The 18,479-nt window shown below is 40.2% G+C and overlaps 1 protein-coding gene across 2 annotated transcripts; it reads right to left on the bottom strand.

Annotated features, from left to right (window-relative positions):
• Window positions 1-10,507: 10,507 nt before the first annotated feature.
• On the bottom strand, window positions 10,508-16,253 carry LOC125298145. 2 transcript variants are annotated; one of them, XM_048248852.1, is made up of 5 exons: window positions 16,160-16,253; window positions 14,658-14,984; window positions 13,595-13,930; window positions 13,024-13,119; window positions 10,508-10,771 (listed from the first exon to the last, which is right to left on the bottom strand). In XM_048248852.1, the coding sequence occupies exons 1-5, from the start codon at window positions 16,230-16,232 to the stop codon at window positions 10,659-10,661; spliced, it is 945 nt and encodes a 314-aa protein (XP_048104809.1). In that variant the 5' UTR covers window positions 16,233-16,253; the 3' UTR covers window positions 10,508-10,658. The 2 variants fall into 2 exon arrangements, with proteins under 2 accessions (XP_048104809.1, XP_048104810.1); XM_048248853.1 differs by having other exon boundaries at window positions 13,024-13,101.
• Between the last annotated feature and the right edge of the window lie 2,226 nt (window positions 16,254-18,479).

Below are 18,479 nucleotides of genomic sequence, written 5' to 3'. Positions count from 1 at the left end.
GCAACCTAGTTAAAAATTAAAAAGCAAAAATTAGGTGTTTTTCATCTCAATATCTCTGGCTGACAAGGTCAAAACTGCACGAAATTAAAAGTGTAGGATCATTATGACACCCTCTGAATGCATGCCAAGTTTTGTGTACTTTCGTTCATGGGGGCCTTACAATAAAATAATTTATGTGTACATTTAGTGGCGTTACACCAACAAGGATTCCCAGGACACTGAAAGACCGGGTACACAAAACTTGGTGGGCATGTACCCCCACATGGATAGCATGGAACCGTCATTTTTCGTTTTCATCTGCAGCCCCCGCTGGACTGGACCCCAAAGGGAGGGTAGGGCAGACACAGTTCTCTGTGAATCTTTTATGGTATGTTGGTCTCAAGGGCCCACATCAACCTGGCTCATAATCACTCATTTGTGATTTGCCCCCGGTAAAAAATGAAAATCAGTAGGATTAAAAGAAGCCAAAATAAATATTCATCATCATCATCATGGCTGCATTTTCAGTATTGGTGAGAAGTAGTCGTTTGTCCACTAGATGGCGATCGTTGCAGTGAGGCGTAATTTTGTTGGAAGTTAAAAGTGGGTTGGAAAAACAATGGACGCTTCATACAAGGACTGTAATTTACCGCAGTGAACATCTAATAAGGATAGGACGATGTTCACATGAAGTGTAATTCCCATTTCTTCTTGAAGCGAAATAAATCTGAGGATGTTTATCGGACATGCTTGGTTTTTACTGCAGATGCGTTAATCTTGTAATATCAATAAGGACCTAGGTAATGTTACCGTTAGCGTTGGTTGAGTACGGAGCCCGGGAGAGCTCACTTTAAGTGATACTTTTTTTTCTGGTCGTGATAATTTGTGAGCACGTTTTCCTTTAATTGAGCCCTCGAATTAATAAAACATGAGCACGTTTTCCTTTAATTGAGCCCTCGAATGAATAAAACTTGAGCACGTTTTCTTTTAATTGAGTCCTCGAAATTAATAAAACGTGAGCACGTTTTCATTTAATTGAGCCCTCGAATTAATAAAACGTGACCACGTTTTCTTTAAATTGAGCCCTCGAATTAATAAAAACGTGATCCCCTTAGGCCTAGATTGAGCTCGTGAGGCCTATTTCGATTGCTCACATTTAGTCATTTCCGACATGCTCTCACCGCTGGCTGCCTGTCCCAACTTCGTGTTACTCAAGCTGTTGAGATTGGGCTATTGTCTGTAACATTACTGTTCAATATTGGTAAGTGATGATTACCGTGGTTAATTAAAGCCTTTTTAGTTTTCACCATTAGGTAATGACTATAGCGGACTTCTACTCTTTGTAGCAGGGTCACCTCCGGTGTCAACCGCCAGCTATGGAGCCGACTGCTGATAGCCTGAGGGACTTCTTGAAGGATAGAGGTGTCAGCGAAGGGTTTATTCAGAAACTCGAAAACGAAAAGGTAGGCTATGTGATGTGGGGTGCAAGAATGTTTAACTTCATTAACGTTATTTGTATTCGAGTAACAGGTGGTCTGACTGACTGGGTTAGAAATAGGCCAACCCTGCTAATGTGTTTTGTTGATGTCATGTCGTTTGCGGTGTTAACGTAGATCAATGCAACATGTTTATGCCATTACAGTAGCCTATGATAGCCTATTTTAGTGCATGAACCTCATCCAAAGCCATGCAGAGAGGGTTAAAACGGGTAATCTTTGGAGTAGCCTAGGTCTGACTGTTAGGTCTTGGCCTAGCATAGCCTACAGGGGGGAGGTAATAATCTCATCGCCACCTACTGGTAGCGGAGTGGATGGGATTTTTTTTTTATTTAGAAAAACTATATCTCGGTATATCTTAATTTATGTTTGCCACTGGAGTCACCTCTATTGCTTCTAGTGGTTATACCTTATCAGTTTAATTGTTTTCGCGTTTTTGTCTTAACATGGTGAACTACAGTTGCATGTGACGTCACATGTTTGAAACATATCTGGCTTAACATATTTTTGTAATAACGGAGCATGATGTAAACCGCGTGGTGATTACCTTTATGTCTTGATAACTGGTGTTGTGCTCAATGCTAACCAGGCTAATAAACAAATCATGCTATCGTGAGTAACGCCACGCGACTTTTTTGTGGTCGGTTATGAAACAAAAGGAGCAATTTCGATTTTTAAAATAAGGCAAAATAGGGCCTGACATTTTCAGTTAGAATATTATTACTGTATACACATTGAAAACTATTTTTGGTGGATAACTTCGCTGATTTGGCTTCACAATATTGTTTTTTAAAAAAAGTGGTCATTATGGGACGTAACATGAGCTGCTCTTCGATAGGAACGCGAACCACTTGGGGGCGCTGGTTTTCACTTTCCCTCCCTATTCATGGCTTGTCAAAATAAAACGTGGGCTACATGGGAACATAGATGTTGAGCTGCTGAACTGAGCACTAAAACGAGTTGGATAGGATGGATACTTGGATAGGCCCTCTCCTCTTTAGCCCAGATGAGTCCATGATTTCCAAAAAGAATGGAAAATTTTGATTGTTCTAACCATAGAACCTTTTTCCACATTACCTCAGTCCATTTTAAGCAAGCTCAGGCCTAGATAAGACTGGTATTTCTGGATAAGGTCGAAATACAAATTTGGCTGTTGCATTGCACTAGCATTTCTAAATTGAGTATCAAACTGTGCTCATTGACAATGGTTATCTGAAGTTTTCCTGAGCCCATACAATGATTTTCTTTACAGAAACATGTCAGGTTTTAATGCAGTGCCATCTGAGGTCCAAAAGACCACATCCATCAAATATTGGTTTCCAGCTCTATCCCTTGTTTGCATAGATTTCTCTGGATTCTCTGAATAATAAAATGGTATTATGTACTGTAGATGATTAACTCCCTACATACTTCATAATGTCATGTTAAGAAGCATTAAACTGACAGTTTCATTATTTGTCCACACAGGTTTAGGTGATGAATACCCTTACATCTTTACTTCTAAGAGACTCTGCCTCTCTGGGATGCTCTTTTTCATACCCAATCATGTTGCCAGTTGCCCTAATTAGTTGTGAAATATTCCTCCTTATGTTTTCTTTATCATTACACAACTTTTTTAGCATTTGATTACCCCCATCCCAACTTTTTTGGAAATGTGTTGCTGGTATCAAATTCGAAATGAACATATTTTCCATGAAATAGTCAAATTTGTCATTTTCAACATGTCTGTGCCCTTTTTGCAGCTAAATATGACCTTATGAGATTTGAATATTACATTTTGTTTTTATTCGCATTTCGCAACGTCCCAATTTTTTCCTGATTTGGAGTTCTAGGCTATAGCCTGAAAACAGGACTGGTTGTTTTGTCCGGTCAGCTGTGCTGATAACCAAAATGTTGAACTAGCTTCTGAAGCTGTGATTTATTAGTTAATATTCAATGCTAACATTCTTCTTCCATGTTCTGTTCTTTCTCACAGATTGATCCATCTGTGATACCACTAATGAGTGATGGTGACTTGGCAGAGTACATTCCTAAATCAGGGGACCGAATAGCTGTGGTGGCCTTTTGTAGGCGATCCAGCACAGCCAGTAATTCAAGAAGAGACCATATACTGACTCGACTGCGCCGAAGACTATCAGCTACACCAGGTGCGAAGCCTTCAAAAAATCCAACTTGGATTGGGAATAAGAGTGCAGAAAAAAGAGAGAGGCGGATTGAATTAGGATGGATGGATTTTGATTCTAAACAACAGCAGTACAAGCAGGTGAAGGCAATTAAAGGTGGAGGAACCAGACATTTGACCATTGATAAAAACCTAACAGTGGAGGAAGTAAGGGTCATGGCAGAAAATGTTTTTTTTCCAGACGGGGCATCAAAGAACAAAAAACTCTCATGTTACCATTCTGAAATTCAGTCGTCACAGATTGAAGTGGAGATATCAAGCACTATTGAGCAACTGTACAACCTCAGTCGTGTTCGAATACTACGACTGTATCTCTGCACCAAGTTAAGGGATGTAGAGATAGAGGAAGACATCCATCCCAAAACCCCCCCAGAGCTCAACTTCAGTTGCAGATGTTGCAGAAAGTTCTTTTGAGGTCAGGCAGTACTTACCAGAACCAGATAATGACTATGTTGTCAACATCGAGATTCCCATAGACAATAACATGGACGACACAGAGGTGTGGACTGACCAGTACACATTGGCAGGAAATGAAGCTTCCCCTGTTACAGTGTCTCTTGTTCTAGATAATATGACACCTGCTGATTCATCTCCATTTGCACAGCCCGTCAGTGATCCTGAACCGCCTCTAAGCCAACCATTAGTTACAGGGGTGGAACCCACAGTTGCAGGAATAGGCCTACAGCACACTATCTCTTCAACAGCCAGTGAATCCTTGCCATGTAATTCTGTGTATTCCTCAGTTGTTGACCTGACCACTACTGAATCTCCTCCCCAAGACTCTTGGATGTTGCAGCCTCCTGTTGCAGACTCTTTCCCTGAGTCAGACAGTGACCATGCGCCCAGTGTCACGCTAATCATACGTAGAGGACACTGTCTCGCTGATCTTATCAAGGCATTTAAAGATCCTCATGTTTTAGAGTCAGAGATCTACATTAAGATGCGATTGCCTAATGGTCAGCTTGAAGAGGGAGAAGGAATAGGATTGTTCCGTGATTGCATCACAGAATTCTGGACAGAGTTCTATGAGATACACAATGGGCCGTGATGCCAAAGTGCCTTTTATCAGGCACGATTTTCAAATTGAAGAATGGAAGGCTGTTGCTAGAGTGCTTGTTTTGGGATGGAAACGTGCTGGGTACTTCCCAGTGCAGCTAGCAGCCCCATTCTTGGAGGAGGTGCTGTATGGGTCTGCAGTTAGCAGCTGCAAGGATGGATTTCTACAGTATGTGTCAGATCAGGAGAGACAGATTCTTCTCAGGGCCTTGGATGACATTGATTCAGTCGAAATGGAGACTCTGCTTGATCTCCTTGATGTCCATGAGTGTCACCAGGTGCCAAATAAAGATAATCTAGTCCCATTACTCTCACAAATGGGTCATAAGTCTATAATCCAAGCACCAATGTACATCATTGAATGCTGGCGCCCCGTAGTTGACACCTTAGCCCACACTGTCCCGATCGATGTGCTGCATCAACTGTTAGAGCAAAAAAAACCAACTTCGAAGGCCGTGAAGGAGCTTCTCCAGTTCCCAGATGTGATGACCGCAATACAGCATGCAGTTGCTCGCCATCTGAAACGTTACATTGTGGAAGCTGACCATCAAACTTTACAAAACTTCCTGAGGTTTTGCACTGGCTCAAATTTGGTTGGGCATTCCATTAAGGTTGAGTTCACTGAAACATCTGATTTTCAGCGCAGGCCTCAGGCTCACACATGTGGGTGCATTCTTAAATTGCCTGTTGGTTACTACAATTACCCAGACCTCAGAAATGATTTTAATAGTGTGCTGACTAGTTCTGTCTGGGTAATGGATATAGTGTAGATTCTCATCAGCTACATAATGTCAGTTTGCAGTTCTCAATAGTTTGGTTAGCTTTATGAAAAACTGCCATGCCTCAAAAAAAGGTGACAAGTTGGTAAGCTGTTCTGATACTAAACAACTCAGGTTATTTAGTTGTGAAATAATAATGTTAACTGTGTATATGTGCAAAACATTTTATTATTATTTTGAATGACACATTTTGTAAACATTCCTGGATAAAACAGGTGTCAACTTTCTTTTTTAAATTCTTGCACAAGTGTTTAAAACAACCAGTTGTGAATAACACATTTTACAGGTTTTAGTGTAGCAAAGAAACAACAAATCTTATTTTGTTTTATTATGCATAAAATATTTTTTTTTTTCTGAACCATGTGCAATGTTTTACATATGGGCAGATGTTTTTTAGATTAAGAGCAAACATTTTTAACAGGGTTCTTTATATATAGTATGCCCTGTATTCCTTGTTATGCTGAGGAACTGTTACTTGTTCAACTGAAAAGCAGTGCCATTTAAACAATAAATAATGTAGTGTTTTTGCAGAAGTCATCTTATGTGTACTGTACTTTTTATTACTGTATTTAAGCTGGGGGATACATCATGTGTTCAAAATAAATAGATTCAGATCCTAGGCTAATTTCCTTCAGATTTGCTGTAAACACAGGTGAAGGGGATGTTTGTTAGTCTCTCTCTACAGACACCTACTCAATTAGTAGTGGATGAACAAAGTCCCTCAAAGTAATGTACAATTCCTGTGCCTGTGGACAGTTTGAAGAAAACTCCAATCCCCTCTCCGACATCACATTCGCGCAAAAATCAAATATTTCAGGATCGCATGGAACAGAACTTGAGAATGTGCAGTGTTCCTTACATACAGCTAAATCGTCCGCATTAACAGGCACGAGAAGATCATCAGCTCCCCACAAATGTGATGCCACATACATCAGATCAGGTACGCCAGACGGCACACTCGCGTTTGTAGAGGGCGGATGCGATGTCGTTCAGATGTTCATGATGCTGTTTAACTCGTCCTGAAAAAGGAAATACACATAGGTCAGTGATATTTAGAATCCCAAGAAAACCCCGAATGTTTGGATGAAAGAAATGTATTGTATTTAAGATGCGCAGTAAAAAAAAAACACTTCGGACGGTGAAAACTTTCCTTTACAAACAATGAAGACGCTCTCTATCTCTAGGCTATTCCCTCCCTCTCTTTATTTATATTAGAGGTTATCTAATATATTACTGTGCATGCATTAGCCTACTTACCTTAATGGGTCCCATGAAACACAGCTGGATTAACGCCTTGTCCAGATAGTCCCCTGTGAAAAAAGACCTTCATCCTTCAGCTCGCTAAACATCTGGATCCAGTGTTCCATTCCTTGTCTTCTCATCACTCCCCACCAACTTTCTATTCTTTGGTTAGCAGTGCTTACTCCTGTTAAAAACTTGATTGTCCTGCTCTATTGTCTTCATCATTCCGTCTCAAGTACACCTGCATGTCTCTCAAGACCACATTCTCGGTTCCCATGTCAGTGCGCAAAAGTCTTGGATAGCCCCCACCCTTTCTATCGCCTCTGTATAGTAGCCCCCAACCACCCTTGGATCACTATTTGTGAAGGCGCCCTGAGCCAAATAATCTTTCTGCTATATCCATCAATGCAACCATTTATGCAAATGCCATAAGGCTTGAGCTTGTCATAAGAATCGATGTGCCATATGAAATTAGGCCCGGGGGAAAAGTATTGCCTGCGTCTCAGTCGTCGTCTCTGCGGCGGCACTGGGTGCTTTCAGGGTCAACTGCGCTGAGAATGATGCGCACATCTTCTTTTTTCTCACGCGCAAACCATGTTCTATACATTTACAGTACATCCAGCGGTACCCATGTAACCTCCCAGAGCCTTGGAGTTCGTTCAAAATGAACTCTATAATATGACCCTAAATCGTCATACTCACACGGCGGAGACGGTTCGCCCTCAGCATCCTTTTTAATGTGCTTAAACTCATAACCATCCCATGCTGGGTGGCTAGAGTTCTCAATATTTCCTTATACGCCATGCCCAAACCATGGTATATCCTGACCAGATCCATCTCAAAGGCTACGAAATGGAAATGTAAGCTATTCGACCAGTTTCCACTATCTCCTGGATTGTTGACTAATAGCCTTTTTCTGCACACAATTTATTCGAGCACACGTTTTAATTATTCGTGGGTGCGTTTTAGTAGATCGAGATCTCGAATATACTATAACGTGCTCATGTTTACATGTGTCAAGACAATATTGAGTGCACGTTTTACAAATTGTGGCCACGTTTAAGTAGATCGTGCACACAATGTTCTATAACCATGTTCACTAAATTGTTCTCTCGTTTTAATAAATTGTGCCCTCGTTTTTAGTAAATCTTTGCTCGTTTTTAGTAAATAGCGCCCTCGTTTTATAAATTATGCGCTAGTTTGAATAAATTGTGCCCTCGTTTTACTATGCTTATAATGAGAGCTCAATTTAGTAAAATGAGCGCACACTATAGTAAAACGAGTGCACAGTATAGTAAATTGTGCGCACAATAAAGTAAAACGAGAGCACAATGTATTAAAACGAGCGCACATTCTCTCAACATGCAAAACATTTTGCAATGACACCTCTAGGGCTCCGTAGTTGAGTGATGGAGGCATTTGATTTATTGCATTTGTAGAAAACTATAAATGCGGTTATACCAAGCAAATGTATAGCAGCACTGTTTGTATCTTTCGACTGTCATTTATTGCACGTGCTACAAAATCATTCTGTGCAATGGAAGATTTACCAACGTTATACCGGTCTGATACAGTTTTGCCTATACATGCGTGAGACTGAGACGCCTGTTTATTTTGTTTTAAGTGCGTGCAGGGTGTGAGAGGGGAATCGATGTGCTTTGATTATAGCTTGGTAGTTGTAGTCTGTGAAATTAAAAAGCACGTGTGTGTGAAGTATCCAAACAATGACACCTTCATTTCATTATGGCTGCTTTAGCAAAACACCTTAAGCTACTGTGTAGTGGGTCCCATTTAGAAGTGGCTACTTCATTCGCGCTTTCCTTGACTCATGGAGCTGCGTGAATGTTATTACAACTTTTCATGCGATATGACAGTTTAAGTCCGCTTGATACTGTAAGGCGTAAGCCATTGGTTTCCAAAGGAGATTTTATTTGTGTAAGCCAGCATAGCCTATTGACAATTTATGTTGTAAATAGGCCTACCTTATAATCCTACCTGTAGCTTAGGGAAGCTAACAGCTTTCTATTAGGATCTAGTTTGTTAGTGACCGTTTTGTCATAACTCCCTGATGCATTTTTGCATTTAGAATAGCCAGAGCGTGTATATCTCAATCGGAAAATTAAACAATATCGGGTGCCTATGGACTAGGCTGGGTTCACCCAGCCTGATCTGCCCGCTATTTATTTTTGATTTCTTAAAAGATTGAGCTTGGTCTGATGAAAGCCAGACTAGCCATGGACCTCAGTTAAACAATGCAAGGGAACATGAATCAGCCTATATTTGCACTAACAATAACGGACAAAAGCTCTTCAACTTTGGCCCGTTAAAATGTGTATGAACAGTCTAGCGGCGCGATTTCATCAAGGCCCATTTGGACATGTCAGTTATTTGCACCACTGGTTAGATGTAAAACAGCATTTCGTTTCAGACTAGGCTACTGTTACTTAATTTGTGCATTAACAATAACGTTTCAGACTACTGTTACTTAATTTGTGCATTGACAATAAAAGTATTACATGAACTAAAGATGACTAAAATCTTATGTAGAAGAAGAAACATTCACAAAAATCCATCCATCCAAAATGACCTTTGTTTTTGATAGCTGTTGAAAACGGCATGGAACTGACAGAGATGTTTTTTGTTTAAAAATACATAAAAAATAAATAAATAAATAAATAACATTATGCTGATACCTTTTGCTTTTCCCAAATACAATGTAGCCTACAGGTGTAAGTGACCTTTCATCAGTCCAGTTGCAATGGATGAACTGTGATGAACTGCCCTACTTGTGATTGTTTAGAGATTTTAAAGGTTTTATAACAATTCTACATCTTCTTTGGCTATTCTACAATCTATTCACCTTTTCAGCACCAGTAGGGTATTTTCTGTGCAGCCGCACACACACACTCAGGCATGCCAAACAAGCATACACAAAAGTTTCAAGAGTGGGGGATGGAGTAAAATATGGAGACAAATTGAAGTGTGATTTATTTTCGCGGAACGGATGTACAGGACTGAGCGGCGGTCATATTTTGTACCGCTATGCGGTACATCTAGTTTTATTTACATTGATAAAGGTAAAAAAGACATTGGCATATCTCTGTTGGGATCCTTTCCATATTGCCAAACATTTGTAATAACATTTTGAGTAGTCAGTGGTGAAATTCAGCAGGTTTACACTACCACGACAAGACGTGTAAGTGAATTCATGAAGACGCAACAAGCTTTAGCTAAGATCTGTTCCTGTTTCATACTGTCGCCATCTTGTTTTCTGCTCCTACGTTAGTTATTTTCTGCTTAATGTTATTCGACGTGGGTGTTATTGACATGATTGGCATCTGTTCTTTATTGAAAAATGCATAAATTGGTATCTACATTATAAGTCAAATTGATTTTGGGAAAACAAAGTCTTTTAAAAAATGAGTTCTCAACAAATCTGAGAACACAAAGTCTCCTACATGAGTTCTCATGAGAGAACACAAAGTCTCCTGCATGAGTCTCATGTGAGAACACAAAGTCTCCTGCATGAGTTCTCATTATAGTGCAGCATGTGAGAACACAAAGTCTCCTGCATGAGTTCTCATTATAGTGCAGCATGTGAGAACATTGAGCTGACCCCCAGTGTTTGCTCGTAATGTTTTTCCAGTGGCGTTAAATTTGCAAATTGTTTTTGCTTAGTTATAAAAAATAATTACAAAACTATAAAACAAATAATAATAATAATAATAATAAAATAAAATAATAATAATAATAATAATAATAATGGTTTAGTTATTAAATTAGCTTTAGTGAGACTTTGTACTTTGCCCATCATTCAAAGCCTAGTCTACAGGCTGTCCTCCACCTGGTGATTTCATTCCTCATGGATAGTCTACAGGCTGTCCTCCACCTGGTGATTTCATTCCTCATGGATGTGCTCTCTCGTCAGTGAGGCTTATCTCTATTACTGAGTCTCGTCCCGATCAGAATCGCTGCTGCCAGGATCACAACCAGCACTGAAACAACCACCACACCTATGATGATTCCCGTCGGATTGCCTTGGAAGGAGCGGTATAGAGAAAGGGAGAGAGAGAGGGAGGGAGGGAGAGAGAGGATACAGCATGAGTGTAAAAACATGTCATGTGACTGTAGTCAACAGCATTTATACTTGCTGTTCAGCATGAAATGAAGTAATGGCATATTACACACATTTTAGAGATGAACCTTTATTCAGTGCATCAAGCAGCAAAAACCCACACGCTTTGAGAGGCTCAACTCATCATAACACAACTAATAATAATAATAATAATAATAATAATAATAATAATAATAAAGCTTTATTTGTATAGCACCTTTCATACACAGTGCAGCTCAAAGTGCTTTACATTTGAAGCATGTAACACAATAATAGTCAGTCAGTCATTATCAATCACTTTTCTTTGCTGTTTATGTTATACTCAGCAACATATCAAAAATATAGAAAATGACGCCATAAGACTGGCAGCCTTAAACCCTCTTACCCCCCACAAGCACGCCATATGGCAACTGTGGCAAGGAAAAACTCCCATATTCCAGGAAGAAACCTTGAGCAGAACCTGACTTAATAGGGGAGCCCATCTGCTTCTGGCTGGCTAAGCCTCCAATAGTAGCAGATGTAGAATAATCTGAAAATGTAGTCTACAGGATAAGATGAGTTAACTAAAAGCTTTCCTGTACAGGTATGTTTTCAGATCTTTTTTAAAATATTTACTGAACTTCGCCTGCTTGATGTACAGAGGCAGGGTGTTCCATAGTTTGGGGGCATAATGGATAAACGCAGCTTCTCCACTTTGTTTGTGGAGCACTTTGGGTACGATTAAAAGATTAGAATTGGATGATCTAAGTTTCCTTTGTGGTTGATAAGATATTAAAAGCTCAGAGATATATGAAGGTGCTATGCCATTCAGAGCTTTGTAAGTAATTAACATAACCTTAAAATCAATTCTATAGGAAATAGGGAGCCAGTGCAGTTCAGCCAACACAGGGTGATGTGTTCTCTCTTCTTAGTCTTAGTTAAAAAAGTCTAGCCGCAGAGTTCTGTATGAGTGCCAGTTTCTTTAGATGTTTTTTGGGAAGACCAGTGAAAAGTGCATTGCAGTAGTCTAACCTGCTAGTGATAAAGGCGTGAATTAGTTTTTCTGCATCTTGTTGAGTTAAAAAGGGCCGCACTTTGGCAACTAGATATCTAGCAGGTTAAATATCACAGTCATTTATGATAAGGAGTCCAAAAAGCTAGCTAATGAGATCGCAAGATTTGTGACTATAATTTTAAATACAGGATCTCGCCAGTACTTTTGTTATGATTTTAAATCTATATTTTACTTCTGACAGATCTCCCAACAAAAGAAGGTTAAGCCAATGACAGGAGTGGGAGTGCGGTTGGTAAAGGCTTTAATTCGGCCGTAAGTATGTATAAAAAAAATGTGTTTGGATCTAACTGTTGTATAATCTCACTTAATTGACATTAACAATAGACAACATTGGCAAAAGACAATACAATTTTATAATTGTATTTCATGTGATAAAGGATTTTAAAAATAGTTTGACAGTACTGTTTTAAGGTTAACATGGCCAGATTTGGAAAATGGTTAACAGTTGAAAACATTCATTAGAAATTTTGAAAAGTAATCAAAAGTAATTAAATGTGATTAGTTAAATTAATTTGGTAAAATAATTGACATAGTTACACTACTGTTACGTTTTAAATAGGTTTGTAATTGTAATCCATTACATTAAAGTAACCAGGGGCGATTCTATCTGGCCTTTGGGGGGGCTCAGCCTCCAGGAAGCAGCTGACATCTGCTCTTGACAAGGAATTATGAGGCTACCGAATTTAATCCAGTTTTTTAATTTCTTAGAAAAGGCTATGATTTTTCGTAAAAGCAACAAGAATCTTTGATCCAACCAAAATCTTTACAAGTTCCACTGACATACAATTCCCCCACTATTTAACTGGATGATTGGCCTATTAACGGATAAAAGACCATCTTGAACTTTAGGCTATTTTGGACTATTTCTAAAAGCCTATGCCGTCAAAAAATGGGATTTAATATGAATTGAGACATGAACCACCTTCCACCATGCCATGGACAGTATTGTATCATATTTACACAGTACTGAAACACATTGGTTTTCAATGTAAACTACACATGGTAAATATGGAAAATGGATGGTAAAAAAATGTAAGACATCCATGAAATGACTAAATATAATGTACTTTCTTTTTATAGGTAGGCTATTAGGTGGTTAACAATAAATGCCCTTTTCTCACCTGGTTCTTCCAGGTCTTGCCCCCGCTGTGTGTCCTCTCTCTCTCCGTCCTGCTCTTGCCCACTCTCCATCCCGTGCTCTGGGGACAATGTAATCCCTTGTAATATAGTTGGCATATGTAGTTTAGTCACCTTGGACAACAGTGTCGACAACAGCTAAATGTAATGTTCACCTGTTTGTCTAGCACTATATGATTGCCACAATGCTTCACCAACCTGACTAGAGACTAGGCAGCTTATTTTGTGCCACATTAACCTACTGATAGACTTTCTAACTTGGCATAAGATATAGCTTCACAATGACATTTCATATCTTGCCGCTGGGCAACAAGTTAACAGGATATTCATGCAGGGAGGTTGTGCAAGACAAGAGACAGGATATTCATGCAGGGAGGTTGTGCTTGATTACTATTTTACTGGCCCATTTGAGCCTGTTACCATTTTCTCCATCTCCAAACAAAACAGGTTTGCGGGGGGAAAAAAAATATATACGATCTGAGGGCTTAAAAAAAAAAAAAACAGGGCTAGCCTCGTCACTGAAAGTAACCTTCCCAACACTTCCCAAAGGGCTACCTGATATCAGCTGTATCGTTTTCGATCTGGCATCAGGAATGGGCTCAGCTGTGTTCAGGTCCAGATGGGCAGCACAGCTGTAGGAGGCTTTGTTGTCTTCTGTGGAAGCTATGATACTCAGATTAGTTCTCACAGTGACGTTCTGAGACCGATCACCCTTAACAGTGAACTGAGAGTAGCCTGAGCGTTTCAGCTCAGTGTCCCCTCTGAACCAGATGACAGTAAGGTTGTTAACTGGAGCCACACTCTGAACCTCACACTCCAGCAAGTACTCGTGTCCCTCCAGCAGAGGGTCGGTGTGGTTTACTAGGCGAAAGGTCACATTTTCAGGAATTTCTGAAAGACACACACACACACAGGACAGGAGTGTAAAGGAAGTAACATTGTACACTGCACTTTTTGTTGTAGGCCTATTATAATGATACATTTAATGTGTCAAGACACTCAAAGACGCTTTACAGTTTTCACATAGATACATAACGCACAAGGTACATGGCTAGGCCTAGGTTACATAAACAGACAATAAACACACAGGCACATGGACAAAGCAGAGGACAAAACTAGAGAGGTGGGGAATGAGAAGAGCTGGGGAAGTCAATAACCAGGAAAAAGTAAGTTTGAAGAGGTGAGTTTTGAGGACCTGTTTAAAGTATGACAGGGTGTTTAATAGTTTAATGTGGTCAGGGAGGGCATGCGACAAATAAATCTCTATTGATTAGTTGTAGTATGAAGGACTCAATAGCAGTTATGGTACTAGCCTATCAGTGCATGGTCAGGGCTGGGCCTTGTTAGCTAATACCATTATTGTGTGTGCCTGTATTTGCAGGTAGGGGTATGAAAGGGGTTCTCTGTATCTCTCTTTCTCTCTCCCCCTCTCTCTTTCTATCCCCTCTCTCTCTCTTTCTCTCTCTCCCCCCTCTCTCTCTCTCTCGCTCACTCAGCTCTATATTAATTTAATTTTGCTAAATTTTCAAAAAATTATCTTTTTGACCTTTGCTGTCCTGTAGCAGTGCAAAATAGACGAGCCCACAGTATGCACAAACGGCACAATAAATTCACTCACTGTAAATGAGAATGGGTAGTTGGGTCTGGCATTCTGAGTCTTCGCCATAGTTCCAGGCCATAGTGTACTCGTCCATAGTTTCATTATCGTGGTTGGTGTAGTAGTACACTGAACACAGTACATCTCTCCCCAGTGTCCATTCGGTGACGCTGGACACACTCCAGACCAGCTGCTGTGCGTTCTCTTTGCTTGTGGCTCCCACGGGTGCGTCCCAGCGTATCATTGTGGCGTTGTGCTGAGTGCGGCAGATTGCGGAGGCTGGATCGCCATACTTTACCACCAAACTGGGGGGATCGATCACTGGTTCTATCCCCCAACACTCCTGACCTGCTCCAACACACACACACACACACAATGCACACACACACACACCCAAACACACACACACATACACAAACAAACAAACAAACAAACAAACACACACACACACACACAAACAAACACACACATTTCACACACACACACATAAAAAAAGAGAAAAGCAGTGAGCAGGTAGTGGTGAATGTCTAAGTCTGACAGAAGCAAATAATTGAGGAACCCTTTCAGCTTCTTCTCTGGAGGAGCTATAAACTGACTCTACCAACCTGACAGTGGACCGTCATGTGCAGCTCTGAACTCAGTGTTAAAACAGAGACTTTCTAATGAAGAGACACAGCACTCAAAAAGTCCTCCATAGAAATGCATGGGGCTAGTTTGTAAAGCTAATATGGCCGTTGTCTACACATATCCCACCCCTTCCTCGGCAAAACGTCGACATGTGAATACATTGAGCTAATCATGTAGTGTGATGTGAAGACATCGTGCCAATCATGTGTTGTGAACTCGCCGCTGGAGCAAGATTGGTGTCGTGAAGCCTTGCGCATGCACATTTCTGCCGAGTGGAGGGACTTGCCTAAAAGGACTTTGGTTAAAATCAACGACCCCACTGTCATTAAAACTTGATCTTAAAGTGCTTGCACCACGGGGGGCTCTGTGGCGCAACTGGTTACACAAACAGGAACAAACTGCAACAGTTGGGTCAGAGTTAGTGTTGCTCTTGCCTCGATCTTACACATGTTAATTACTCTCCCACCTGGACACCACACAGCATTTCTGTTTTAGTTACAAGCACTAATAACACCAGACTCTCACGAACAGGGGTGCTCTGAACACATAACTTAAATTAAACTATTTAAATAATTTCAATTAAAACACACTGGTCCCAGTGTATTTCAATTTATATATGCAAGATAATGATAATCTGAAACTGGCTCAGAATGCAGACGCTGGAATTTGGTTTCACTTTGGCTAATATTGTGTGATAGGGACACACTTCTGCTGTTGTCTAACTGGTCTTGTTGAGTATGTCACGGAGCCCTAGTCCATCAGCCAACGTGGCTAAGGGAGTTATAATGCTAATCATAAACTACTAACAATGACAATGCAAAAACTCAAAAGGTTAGTAAAAGACAACTGTGAAGTGTCCCTCTTACATTTATACAAGTAAAATAAAGATGCCATACCTGAAACATAATAGCCCCCAGAACATGAGAGGGAGATCCAGAGAAGTTGCTGAAGGAGAGAGAAAATCTCCATGTTTGTTTTCAGATCGGTGAGTGCTGTGAATATCTGGGAAAGCTGACAAACAGGAAATTTGTTGGCTAAATGAAGGTTGGTCCACGCCCCTTCCTTATATTGATACATCCCTGAATCACACACACACACACACACACACATGCACACACACTTTTTCTTTGTCTTTGAAGAGCTTAGAGTCATGTGCTAAATCTGTTTTTACTTAACGCAACACTAAAGCACTTTTCCTCTGTCTGTTTATCTAGCACCAGCTTTGCCAATAATGATGTCCACAGACACGGTAGAGTATGTTGCATGATTTAATGAAAGTATGATGTATTGCGACATCAGAAGCAAGTCAAATTTGTAGTCTCATAGTATAGTATAAGTATATATACTCTTTTGATCCCGTGAGGGAAATTTGGTCTCTACATTTATCCCAATCCGTGAATTAGTGAAACACACTCAGCACACAGTGAACACACACTAATCCTGGTGCAATGAGCTGCCTGCAACAACAGCGGCACTCGGGGAGCAGTGAGGGGTTAGGTGCCTTGCTCAAGGGCACTTCAGCCGTGCCTACTGGTTGGGGTTCGAACCGGCAACCCTCCGGTCACTAGTCCGAAGCGCTAACCAGTAGGCCACGGCTGCCCCAGTAAAATGTCTCATATGTGCTACAGATCAGCTACCCGATCTGGCAAACTTGCATAGTGCGGTTATAGCCGATAGAGGGCCGCGAAGCAAATGCAGAAGTGCCGTTCACCCTGTTATGAGATGATGAATGAAACAATTTTGGAAACATTATATTAAGGTATAAAAAACTCTTTGGTGTTGCTTTAAAAATATCCTAGATATTTCTCCTTTTGAGACATGAGAGTACTCCAATCAGACTATATATATCTGATATAGTCTGATTGGAGTACTCTCATGTCTCAAAAGGAGTGAACCAGAGGATGGGGGGCAGACAGCAGAATTATGATTTCCGCTGTGATTTCCAGATAATATGTTTCCTTGATAGGGATCTAGAGAGATAATATAATATATATATATATATATATATCTATATATATATATAAATATATTTCAGTCATAATGTGTCCTCACGTTTACAGTCATGATTATGGTTGGATAGAAAAATTGTTTCTCTATAATGTGTTCCTCCACATATGAGATGACTTCAGTTCCTGTTCTGTCCCTGAGTATATCTGTGTGTGACTGTGTTTAGAGATAAGGGGGAATATGATGGTTTGCAGTGTTTCCCTGTTCTGTCGCTGAGTATATCTGTGTGTGACTATGTATTTAGAGATACAGGGGAATATGATAGTTTGCAGTGTTTCCCTGTTCTGCATGGGCGTGTGCACTTCGTCAGTAGCAATCTGCCCAGGGTTGCAGTGTTGGCACTAATCAGAGGTCTGATACAGTGTGCTCCACATAAGATGGGATGACCGTCATGGAGACTAGCACTTAAACAATCCTCGACTGTCATAGGCAAACACGTCAGTACAGTATGTGTAGCCTAAAGCAGCTGAACAGAGTTCACGTCAGTCATTGTCATTAAAAGAATATGGGTATATCATGTAATGTAATAGAATAGATAATTGATTATATACGATTATGATCCCTTTTCAGGATATCATGGCCTGAAGGAACAGACTGAACCCAATAAGCAGAAACAGACAAGTTAGAATGAAAACTGGAAAAGGTTTATTCACGTGTCTTCTTCCACACAAGGCAGTGACACGATAAAATAGATGCCAGAGTCCAATAGAAATGGAAAATCCAGCGAATTGTAATCCAAAATGTATCTTTTTTGTAATCCGTATAAAGAGTACAAAGCCTAGAAACAATTAACAACATACTCAGCACAAGAAAACTTGACCTGACTTGACTTGACTTGCACCAACTGATCCTATTGCCTCTTTTGTTTCAACCAAGTTGATTGTTGATTGCACTATTACACAAATTCAAAGTCAAATTATTTTAAGGCCCCATAAAGGCTTGGGCCTGCTCACAGAGAGAGAGAGAGAGAGAGAGAGAGAGAGAGAGAGATTCACTAAATTAAACATCCTCTAACAAACAAATTTCTGTTCACTCCCTATACATATTTTAATAGTAATAGTAATAGGTTGCAATAAATAAAACAAACATGAACACATAGATTTATCAAGGCACATTAACACAGATATAGTGTCATCATACAGTATGGTCAGTCATCATTGTGGGTCTTGGGTCTGATATGGGACCTTTGAAAGACTCTTCTTCTGCTTT

The sequence above is a fragment of the Alosa alosa genome, chromosome 7 (assembly GCF_017589495.1).
Source record: "Alosa alosa isolate M-15738 ecotype Scorff River chromosome 7, AALO_Geno_1.1, whole genome shotgun sequence".
Taxonomy (NCBI): domain Eukaryota; kingdom Metazoa; phylum Chordata; class Actinopteri; order Clupeiformes; family Clupeidae; genus Alosa; species Alosa alosa.
Note: the sequence above shows the minus strand (reverse complement) of the source record. Positions and strands in the feature narration are given on the sequence as shown.